Source organism: Centruroides sculpturatus, unplaced genomic scaffold, assembly GCF_000671375.1.
Source record: "Centruroides sculpturatus isolate CEXI.00-Female unplaced genomic scaffold, Cexi_2.0 scaffold122, whole genome shotgun sequence".
Classification (NCBI taxonomy): domain Eukaryota; kingdom Metazoa; phylum Arthropoda; class Arachnida; order Scorpiones; family Buthidae; genus Centruroides; species Centruroides sculpturatus.
In genome coordinates, this window is record NW_019384345.1 from 66,243 (window position 1) to 78,880 (window position 12,638).

Below are 12,638 nucleotides of genomic sequence, written 5' to 3' on the forward strand. Positions count from 1 at the left end.
TTTCTATTATTCCAAATCACATTTTATTTCGGACATAAAATTATTACACTTTTCAGTAGACATATTCCTGACTTAAAGTTAAATATACTTTAACAAATAATTAAACACTATCAGAGAAGTTTGGAAGAAATTTTCTCAACTTGAAAGTATAAAGTTGAATCATATGTGTAATATATTAATGTTATTCTCATTAATTAAAATGAAAAATGGGACATTTGATATTTTATACCTTTATATAAGTACACTTTATATTAAAACAATTATTAATTGTATTTAAATAAATTTTATAGAATGATTTAATTTTAATCAGTTTAAGTTATTTTGAATATTATTATTATCTCGTATTTCTTTCTAAAACGAATAATTAACAACCAACATTTAACTTAATGCTGTTCACATATTTTATTACATTATTACACATATAAACTTCAGATACGAAAGAAAAGTAAATTTTATTAATAAGCAATTTCTTTTCTGTTATTTCAGTATACATTATTCTTTGTGCCATATGATTTGTGGTCAGAAATGCCTGAATATGGGCCGACTACAGACTTTTCACAAAGTGGAATACTGCCAGAATATCAGCAGTATGAACCTCAAGTGGGGGAATTTGGATATCGGTCACAATCAGAATTCATGCCTTATTGGCCGTCTCCCGAAATAGCCGAAAATGAAAGACAAGCAGAAACGACTAGATATTGGCCACTCCCAGAAATTATTGGAGATAGGCTGCAACCAAATGAACATTGGTCACCTCCTGAATACATTGGATATGAAGAGTTTGTTGATAGAAATGAATATTGGCAGGCTTCTGAATATAGTGGATATAGTTCTCAATCAGATAGAAATGAATATATGTCAGCGCCAGAAGTAACTGAATGTGGGCCACTGCCGTATGGAAATCAATATTCGGCAGGTCCAGAAAATGTTGAATATGGAGAATATTCCAATGCAAATGAATATATGACACCTACAAAAAATGTTCAATATGGAGCTTATCCGGTTATAAATGGATATTGGCAACCTCCTGTATATAGTGGATATGGCTGTCAATCAAATATTAATGAATATATGTCAGCGCCAGAAGTAACTGAATGTGGGCCACAGCCCTATGGAAATGAATATTGGACAAGTCCAGAAAATGTCGGATATGGAGCATATTCAAATATAAATGAATATATGCCAACNTGCATCTCAGTGGTCGTTGCTTGCATCTAGAGTTATCAGTCTAAGCCAGAATGTGTATAAAAAATTCAAATCAATTAATATTCAAATAACTACACGAACAGCTGTATTCTATATAAATATTTGCTGAACTAGTGGTAGATAAGGATAAGCGGTGGCTGCATCTCAGTGGTCGTTGCATCTAGAGTTATCAGTCTAAGCCAGAATGTGTATAAAAAATTTTAATTGAAAAATGTTAAAAACCGATTTAAATGATTAAAAGTAGGTTAAGAAATATCAATATAAAAAGTAATAAATAAAGAGCATAAGTATCAGAAAGAAATATGTAGAAATCTATGACCCATCATTTCCTTGGTTATGGTTGGTTGCTCGTAGAGGTCTGTTAACAGCTTTGGATGGCTTTGCAGTTAAGCTGTTCAGCAGATTTATAAAAAATTAAAGCACAACTATGCATTAAACATGAAAGTTTTAGTATTTAATATATAAATTGTAACTTAATCCTTTCTATATATCAGCAGTTTTAATCACTGATCGAAATGTTATCGTATATTTACTCCTTTATCTAAATTATATTATTTATCGATATTGCTGGATATATTTTACTTACACAATTATTTATGTAATTTTACGAAGTATTACGAAATATTTATGTAATTTCGTAAGTAAATTGCAGTATTTTCTGTTAACTCTTTCAACTTTCCGTAGATATGTGTTTTATGAAATAGGCATTTAGATTTTATTAGAGAATTATACATTCGATTTTAATGTATAATAATGAAATTCAGACATGATTTATAAATAAATAAAATATGTAAACTTCAGATATTGAAAAACCGTATAACAACTTGTCTGACAATACCAGTATTAACTTAAGTAAACACAACTTTTCTTTATGATATCCATTTATTTCTCTATAAAAAAAATTGTAAGCATTGTTTTGAACCCTTTCTATTTATGTTAGATTACGTTTATTTAGCTCTTATTTCCACTATAATTACAATAAAGAATAAAGTTCATTGAAGAAATTTTGAGAATAGTTTTGAAGAATATAGAAATTTTTAAAATTCTGTTAATAAAGTAGGATCAAAACATCTAATTTAACATTAATAAAATGAATTTTCACAAACAACGAATTTTTATAACGCACGTTTGAGATTAATAGATGTTCATATTTTCTTTTCTCAGAATGTAGTCTACTAATGAATTCTGTTGAGCTTTCAATATAACGAGCTACTAAACAGCTAACTATTTTATTTGAACATTGCATGAACAATCATTACTATGATACTTCGTACTATTATAATGCATTTACACATAACACAACGTAATATAATGAATATGAATGATATATGCGAATAATGTTTTATCGTTTGCCGTGCTTTAAAGTTATATAAATAATACACACAAACAATTGAATATTCTCAAATAATTTTCAAAAACAGCTACGATAAGAACTGATTTGATATATTTACTCGATGTATACAATTTCAGTTTTTCTTTCATTTATCCAACTTTATTGCTTATATAAATCTTGTATTCTCCTAAACAGATTTACTAAATTATTTTTCATGCTTTTCTATTCTTTAGTTTCTGAGTTTCAAGTGAAAGATCCTGATCAAACTCAAAAGTACGAAACTCACTTAGAACAGAGCAGTTCTGCCGAATGTAATTCAGAGAAAGACTTAAAAGACGACAAAGACGAAAAAGTGTCTGAAAATATAATTACAAACAGCACAAGTGAAGAAACTTCTTGTGAACTCGATGCTACAAAACAACCTCCTATTGTAAGTTGAAGTTTAATTAAAATCATTTCAGAAAATTTCTTAATTCTGAAATTAAAACATTGAATATTGATAAATACACGTTATTATCGTATTAAATATTATTAAAAATACGATCCTACTTGATATTTAATTCCATATACATTACTTATGTACTATTATATGATTGTACTCCCTCTTTTATTTTTAAAGTTAATATGTTATTAAAATATAAAATATCTCCTGTAATGAGTGCTTGTAAGAATAACAAAACATTTATCAATTAACTTTGACATGAAAGCAGTTATTAAAACAGAATCATCTCAACTCGTAGATTAAAGTGAATAAAAATATCAAGTTTGAAAAATATATTTACATGATGTGAATAATAAATTATATACCAATACTTTCATTCGCATAGAAATATCAATGATTAAACGTTTCTTGTCTAAGGATTCTTAATGCAGAACAAGTAATTTTTAATAAAATATACAAAGATGATTCGTTAAACAGACAGAAAAACAATAAAAATAAATTTATTATTGCGAATCGTATTTTAATTTTTTTATTAATGTAGGTTAATACATACAATATCAGTAATATATTGCCCATGAGAATTTCAATCATTTTATGGTGACTAGGAACATATTAAATATGCTTGGCTATTACTTTACAATGAAACTGTTAAATGTTTATTAAATTAAACTTTAATTAATGTTTAAAAAATAATTCGAAATCTCATTTTCAGAAGAACGTGCCAGAAACTCCACTGTCTCAAGCACAAATCACATCGATTGTAAATGGAGATTTCACACTACGACCGTTATTTAAAGCGTTTTTGGATCTGGAAGAAAATTCATTAGTATGTAATGTAATATATGAAGAGGACGTGCTTAACTATGAAGACGATCTATCGGAAACATCTGATGATCTGTCTTATAGCACGGAATCAGATACGATGTCAATTGAAGATGAAGTTCCTGATACCATAAACGGAAATAAAGTATCTGACGATTGTACTACGTATCAAAACATTATAATAGTTCGAGGTCATTTGCCGGTTCACCAAACATGTGAATTAGTATTTATCAGCCCAACATCGTCTTCTGTTTATGTCGAATCAGACAAATCTGATTTATCAACAGAAATGTACGAAATTTGTGAGGAATTACTTGCGAAAAATGACAAAAACCTTGCAGACGAATTATCTTCGATGGATAATTCTAAAAAAATAATTGAAGAAAATTTAATTAAAGAATTATCTGATACAAGTCAAGAAATAACAGAAAATGAATTTATGACAATTCAATTTAATGAAAACGAATCTGCATTAAATTTAAATATTTCAAAAATTAATCAAAATGCAGTAGAATGTGCAATTGAATCAGAAAAATTTCACAAAGGTATTATCACAATTATTTGATATTTTATGTTTAATTCCTTGTTTGTATTGTTTTAACATTTTTTCATTTTCTTTCTTTAATGGCTGTTTTTATTTCTTTCAATTTTCTTTCTTTAAATATGTCCTAACAAGCATTAATTATTATGAGTTATTCACATGTACAGTACATATTAAAGTCATTTAAAAAACTTTCAGTAAGTTATGAAGTATAATATTAAATTCATATCTTCAATTTTTTAAATCTGTTTGCTTTAATTGTTTATTATGAGTATATTCGGGAAAACTTGAATTGAAGTGAAACTTTTTACAACTTTTAAATGTATAAAATCCTGTCTGCTTTATTTTATTCTTATTCTTTTTCAATAATATTGAGTGCATACGTAATGACGGCATTATAATTTTTAATGAAGAAATGACTTAAATTTAAATTATAAAATTTATTTTTCAGAAAAGACTAAGAAAGACGAGATGGACAAAACTCAAATCTTATATAAAACTGATTTGGAAGAAATCAAATATCGTGGCTCTGAATGTTTAGTCGGAGAGGAATCCAAGCCACAAACAGGAAAAAAAGTGAGAAAATGTTTTTGTTTATATTTAAAAACCGATTAAAATCTTTAAATTTACAACTATATTTTAATTAGGCCTCATTTACAAATGTAATATATTTAATCAAAAGTAAAAAATTCTATTCTAATTGAGAAGAATCAAAATTAAAATATAATTTATTAAAATATTTAACTATTTGAAAATTTTGTGTTAGAATTAAACTCTTTATCATTTAAAGATGTTTATGATCGTAATTATCAATAGTAAATTTGAAATATTTTATTGTAATCGAAGAGAGTTTAGAAATGAATAGAAATTTAATTAAATTTTCGCGTTTATTTATTATTTTAACGGAACCTTCAAATAACAACTTATGTCTTTTATATAGCAAATTTTCAACTCATTCAAATAATTAAATTAGCTCATTTGTTATCGTGTGATTTACCATGTTATTTTATATAGCCTATTTGCAATAATCTTTCAGAAGTTCTGTTATTACATAACTATTCGTTTTTAATTATTTATGTTTGATTTTCTGTGAAAAAGTTCTATTAATATTTTAAGAATATATACTTAAATTCTTTTATTAACTTCAGATTTTTTATTATGTTTAAATCTAAATAACTAAAATTTTTGATTTTATTTCATCAATTACATAAAAAATATATTTTAGAACGACTTTTATTATTGTTAATTTATGAAAATCTTTTTTAAATCTAATTTTAGGACGTAAGAAAATACATGAACGTCTTCAGACGTGTTCTTCGCAGGCTTAGACATATACTTTTTCCTTGTCTGAATCCAGAAAAGTAGTGTCTTTCTCAATGAAAACTGTATGCGAATTATAAAAAAATAATTGAACATAATTCGCTATAATTTGCCGTCTAGTGATCTGTGTACTTGATCAGAATGCCAATAATTTTATGTTTCGTTAAATTTTCAAAATTTACTTTAATTATTGTAAATACTAATTAGGAAATATATAAATAAAAGTAAACAGATCTCTCTTTGGTTGGTGTTGGACTTTTATTGAATTTTCGCGATTCTTTACTGTCGATGTGTTACATGTACCCCAGTTTTATGTATAGTCTATTCTCCGAATAATTTTAAAAGCAAAAAACATAACTCAAATGTTTATCTTATCTATTTTGTAATATTTTACATTTAAAATTGATGGATGAGTGCAAAGAATCTCGGATTCGTGACGTAAACACAAAAAGGATTTTGAGAAAGAACTTTCATTATAGCAAACGTTACAATGTACTACTTCATAAAACAAAGAAAAAAAGGGTGGAAGGATTAAATGTTGCCAACTAGCAGAGAAGTAAATTAAGCCGATAAATAAAATAAACATTCAAAGTTTAACATTATGACACGAAGTGTAATTATAATGTAGACTACATATGCTAACAAAAGCACATTTATTCCTTGCATTCTTTGTGTTTAATATTTATAAATCGCAAAATAAAACGGAAACGAAAATAATTATTGAAATGAAATCGTTATTTAGTATTGCGTGTGTTGCTTTTACGTCGAACAGATGACACTGTTTTTAAAAAAAAAAGCATGTTTTTACCTGTCACAAGTGTAACATCTATATAATAGTAGGAATATAAAAGCACGCGCATGTTCGAATGCAACGTTGGGTCAAAATTTCAAAACAATTGGTGAAGAACTTTAGAAGATTTAAGATTTAAGATTTTGAACAAACGAACATTTACATTTTTATTTATATAGATGTTATTTGTTTGTTTTTTCGCTATACACACCTAGGCCGTTCAACCAATTGAAATGAAACTCGGCTGTTACGTTCAAATACTTCTAACTTAGATGATGTCGTACATCTCACCCCAAATTATCGATTGGATTTCTATATATGGATTAATTTGTGATTGCTGGCTTTACACGTATGACCATCTACTGGAAAAAATTAACAAAATAATTAACTAAATATAATTCTTACAAAGAAGATATAATTTTAAAAAAACATATATTTTATTCACTGAATCACTGCGACAATGATGTAGCGCGAAATAGATACGCCATTACGCCATTACTGTGACAGGTAGCACATAACACTTGTCTACGTGGAGTGTAGTAGTGTTTTGCCTCCGTACTGTACATCATACTTTTTCTGTTAGCAGTAGAATCGTGCCAGTTATCCGCTCAGGAAAAAGTTTGAATTAAAATAACGTGATTTGCATTACAAATCGGAAGTTCAAATATAATTAATATTTCCTCCTCTGATGGTTTTATAGGTTTCGTCCCGACTTTTATCTATCTAATTACGTTCTCGAGTTTTAGGATGACAATGGAAATTTATAGGTCTACAATTTTTTCAAATTGCAGCCCAATAATTTTTCAATAAATTAAACTCTCGCAATATTTTCGAGAACATACTTTCCACGTAGTTTATACAATGTTGCCAATATTTAAAGACTTTATTATCACATAAAAGGAATTATTCTAGCATTTTACAAGACGTTTTTATTTAAACAAATTTTATGTGAAGTTTTTCGAACGTTAAGGTTAGCAACTTCGACCACATGCAGAGTTTGGCTGTTGGTGGGTCATGCTCTGCATGTGATACTTTTCAAATATTAATAGTAGACAGTTATTAATATCGTTGACCCTCCTACATATACATAGTCGTTGAATCATAGTCATTATATAACGGACTCTCGGTTTTAACGGACAACACCTCGTCCAAATTAGTCCGTTAAATCGACGTTTTTCGTACTATAATCATCAGCCATATTTTTACAATTTGATAAAGTATTAAATAAAGAAAAATTTCATACCGGACTAGCCTTTCCAGGGAATCCAGGAAGAGATTTGAGTTGTCATCCTTATAAAGTAGATTATGTGTCCTGCAGGATGGCAGGGAGTATGCAAAATACTATGCAAAATTATGCAAATATAACTATTATGTAACTATGCAAAATTTGGTCCAAATCAGTTAAAGGGTTTTTTTTATTTGTGGGGATGAAATCAGATGGAAGAAGCGAGAGTCCGAGTTTTAAGGCAGCTTATATGCATCGGAAAGTAATAAGCTTTCTAATAGAGAAAAAAATTTAAAAATTCGGTTCAGTACATTCTGAGATTAACTCCAGCAATCAAACAAACATTCTTGAATTATATATTAGAAATAGATAGGGAAATTTAGAATTAAAAGAAGCCTGTAGAGTTATTTAATTCTTATAATAATCGATATTATTTTTGATCGTTTTGTATTTCTGTTTCGTTTATAATCTCTACAATAGAGTATTTTAAAAAGTATGGCTACACAACTTTATTTGACAATGTGTTACGTTTGTCAAACGCATTTCGAGCGTGGCTATAAGAAATTTAAAATTTACTATATTAGTAAAATATAAGCAAATCTGTGAACTAATATGTAAATCCTATGATATAAATACAGTATACGAAGCTAACTTCCCTGTAAAATAATTCTGGCTCATACGTAAATACCGTGAGATATTAGGTATAGAAACTCTTACTGTTGTTGTACTGGTGAAATATTTTAGAAATTTTGTGCTTGGGTTTACAGAACATTATCTGGCTCCGTTACAGCATACTTTTAATTGTTTAAGAAAAACAGTTCTTCATTGTTTTAAGAAATATTTAGAAACTAATACAATACGTTAAATTATTTATACTTTTTTTTAATTTTAAAGATTTTCTGTAATACTATAAACAGCGTGTGCTCTATTTGATAAATAATTTTGTATTTATTTTATATTTTCTCGTGGTTTTGTTTACTTACATGTTCGTTTGCAATATTTCCAGATGATATAAACGTCAAACAGTTCAGTTTGATTAAAGTTTGACGCAATTATAAACATTTTGTCGTGATATGCTATAACTTCTATATAAGGAACGTTCTGTAGTTCCGTGTTTAATTGAACACGGAAACTACAACACGGAACTACAGAAGTTAGGAAGATGGAGGGGTCATAAATCGTATCTCGATTGTGGTTGAACTTAATGGAAACTTTATTCGTTATTGACATTTACAGTATTTAAACACTCTGTTTATTACATTTTGTCTTTTTATAATAACTAATAATTCAAGATAATTTTAATAACATCTCATAATAGATGTCGCACCCACAATTCTGACTTTTAGGTAGGATCATAGCCCACCAGTGACTAAGCAGTTCCGTTTCCTGAACACTTGGAGTTCGATCGTGGTATCGCGCCTCGCCAGGTCGGGAGGCTACGTGGATTTTTCCTGGTTTTCTCCACGTCTCACAGTGAGGCCAAATCCCAAAAAGCTGGCCAAAAGTCAAAAGCGTTATCAATTTGGCTGAAAATCCGTATTCGAGGGTTTTACTTTTCTGCAGGTATACTTTTATAAAGTGCGAGTAATCATCAATAATACTTTGGAAATATTTTCCATTATTTACATTGCACGGAGTGACAGATCCACGAATATAACAACTCTCCTAATCACTTATATAGTCGTAGTATCCTTCATAAATGGAAGTCTGCCAGCCTTTCCTACCATGCACACTTCATATATATTTTTAGATCACTATAGCGTCTTGCCCTTATTATTATTACAACATTTTGTGTTAATACTATGTACATAATTAGGGTTTGTCACACTGACTCACTTGACAAAAGGAGTTTACTAATTAATTACATACACCTATATATATGCACACTATTACCAATTCGAAATACATTTCGAACTTTACAATGGCCCCTCTCTTCACTTAGACATTTTTGTAATTTAAACATTATGTGTATAACAATCTGTTAAAATTAGAACAGATAAATAACAAGAACAGTTCAGAATTAAAAACAAAAATTGTAAAAAAAAACAACGTTTTTTAAAACAGGAGCCATTCCTTAGCTTGTTGTAATCATAATTCCAACCATTCTCTTCCAATTTTTTTTCTTTTTCACCATAGCGAATAAACANTGATTGGACATGGCAAGCAAAATTGGACTCGTATCCAGATGTATTTTACTTTTTATTAAATTGTAATTCTGCCAGTTCTTTTCTACAAATAATTTTGTATTTATTTTGTATTTTCTCGTTGTTTTACTTACATGTTCGTTTGCAATATTTCCAGATGATATAAACGTCAAACAGTTCAGTTTGATTAAAATTTGACGCAATTATAAACATTTTTTCGCGATGTGCTATATAACTCCTATATAGGGAACGTTGATGCTATTAAACTTCGGAGCACGGAACTGCACAAGTTAGGGAGATGAAGGGGTCATATATCACATCTCGATTGTGGTCGAACTTAATGGAAACTATTCGTTATTGACTATATGGAATAATTAGTTGTAGATTACAGGCTATTAGATGTGTAAAGATCACACTATACAGAATATTCTGTTTGTAGATTCCTAAAACAGCAAAAGCGAATGGGCATATTCCAGCTAGTACCAGTAGCATTTGATTTGGAAAAGCAAAAATTACTTTAAAATTTATTGCTTTGAAACATATAAATCATGTCTATTTGATCACTGATTATTGAGACTTAAGATATTTTGTTCAGTAAAACATACTGTATTACTGTTTTAGTATCAATAAAAATCCTGCAAGGAGTAGCATAACTTTCCCGGCTTTTAAAAAATAACGTTTATATTATATTTTTCATTATAATATAATTGTGTGTGCCGCCCTTTATTATGAGATTTTATTATAAAAACAGTTTTACATTTTTAATTATTATAAAATGGCAGAAAACAAATTTGGAGGATAGTGACGAGTTTCATACAAAATTATAAATGCGATTAACGAATAACATCGTCATTAAGTCCGATATATGACATATGACATCCGCCTATCTCCCTACTCCCTCGACCATTCTCAATCAAACTTTAACAGCATTAATACAATTTTACAAGCTCCTTACACACAAGCTATCATTGAAAATCTCATTTTCTTAATCTTTACACCATCCTAACATTTTAAACGAAATACATGCCAACACACACACACACTCACATATAAGCTTATACGAAATTTTTTGCCGGTTTTTTACTATTTTGGATTCAGCGGTCTCAAAACGTGAATATTTCAAAACCTCCGGGAATCAAATTTCACACGATTACAATACTTTTCCTTGTTATGTATATGTTACTGTGAAAGACCGAAATTAGAGAATGTCGACACATACAAAATACGTCGGTGAAAGTACGAACATTTGGTTATATTATTACACATTCGAACAATCGCCGGTGTATGTCGACAAACACAAATAAGCTTTGGTAGAGGTCGAAACGACACCCGAGAAACCGATGTCGACAGAGGCGATAATCTGTCGCCAAATCCTTTGTGGGTAGCTGGAGGTAGGAAAAGGTCTTTTGATCCCGAGAGGTGGGGATCGGTTTGTCAGGTCGAGTTGCAAAGGATGAGAGGGATCGTCGGTAAGGCGTCGGCGATATCTGAATAAAAGACACCATTAACAGATCAGTTCGTAATCACGTAATAACGTAATCAGTTCGTAATTTGTAAAGAAAAGTTACTTTCGATAGATGAGATTTCTTCTCAAGAAATATCGCTGAGAGAAGCAGCTGCAGCTAATTCGAACAGTGGAGGGCAAGGCTATACCCGCTGTCATTGCAAAAAAAAAGTGTTCCACGAATAAATGCAGTTGTAAAAGCAAGGGGCTCTTGTGCAATTCAAAGTACCATAACAGTTTAAGTTGTTGCAATAAATAAGATTAATCACATAATTTATGTGTAAGTTTATTATTGTATTATTTTCTTTAATGATTAAGAATGTACTGTTTGTTTTAGGTTCAACAGTTTATTTAAATGTGCTGTTACTTAATTAAGCTTTCTCCTATTTTCACTTATTAAAATGTTGAATTTTTGTCTTAACGTAATAAAATATTTTTATTCAACATTCACCATCAGCGCATGATGAATGTCGACATTTGTCGGTGTAAGTGAGAAATAATGATATTTAGCAAATATTTCGTACATACACAAAACGACTGTGTGAATGCTGACATTCACCAGAGAATGTTGACATTCGCCAGATATCGGTCATTCACAGTAACATATACTGTATATATATATGGACGTGTGTGGCCCTATATTTCACTTTTCAGCCAAAACTACACATCGCACGTGAATGGTGTTTGTATGTGGTAGTAGCCCCAAGTTTCCATTCGTGCACTATGGTGGTTGCGTCTCGATAGCTATAAGGGTACGGGAGATATGGGCTTGAAAGTGGAAGATTTTCTATTTCGATTTTAAAAATTTTCGAATTCGAATTGGTTCGATTATAGAACGATTGTAAACGTTCCAGAAAATTGATCAAATTGAAAATAGTTCGTTTGACTGGACGTAAAAATTCTCTAATTAGTCTGGAAACGGGGGACCTAATTCTTGCATTCTGTGAAAACGGGTAAGATTGGCTATAATGTAATTATCTTAATCTTCACTATCGTTACTTTTTGCCCACAAATAAAAACCCAGCGAAGCGGGTCCTTGCAGCTAGTAATAATAATAAAATAAAATGTAAAATAACCTCGTCACATTTTAATTTCTTAAATAAAGGTTCCTCATGACGAAAAGTTTGTTTTTTTTACAATTTTTAAGAAATTTATAAATTATTATGTAAATTAATTGGCACATTTCGACGAAGATCGAATACATGGAGAAGATGAAGCTCAGACTCCAACAGTATCCTACGGAGAAGGGTCTGTTATGAGAAGTGACTTCAAAGTAAAACTTTTCGTCACAGCGTGAACATTTTTTGTTGT

General features: G+C 29.5%; 1 protein-coding gene and 1 long non-coding RNA gene across 2 annotated transcripts in view; both read left to right on the forward strand.

Moving 5' to 3' along the window:
• Nucleotides 1–4,211, forward strand: part of LOC111635347 — a 6,653-nt gene extending 2,442 nt beyond the window's left edge. The window contains exons 3-6 of the mRNA XM_023380287.1: nucleotides 487–1,189; nucleotides 2,773–2,969; nucleotides 3,694–4,094; nucleotides 4,202–4,211. Coding sequence (XP_023236055.1) covers nucleotides 487–1,189; nucleotides 2,773–2,969; nucleotides 3,694–4,094; nucleotides 4,202–4,211 — 1,311 coding nt within the window. The remainder of the gene's footprint in view (nucleotides 1–486; nucleotides 1,190–2,772; nucleotides 2,970–3,693; nucleotides 4,095–4,201) is intronic.
• Nucleotides 4,212–4,291: 80 nt separating this feature from the next.
• Nucleotides 4,292–5,890, forward strand: LOC111635469. Its single transcript, XR_002758383.1, has 3 exons — nucleotides 4,292–4,348; nucleotides 4,796–4,920; nucleotides 5,623–5,890. It is a non-coding gene; the product is annotated as an uncharacterized LOC111635469 (long non-coding RNA).
• The last annotated feature ends 6,748 nt before the right edge of the window (nucleotides 5,891–12,638 follow it).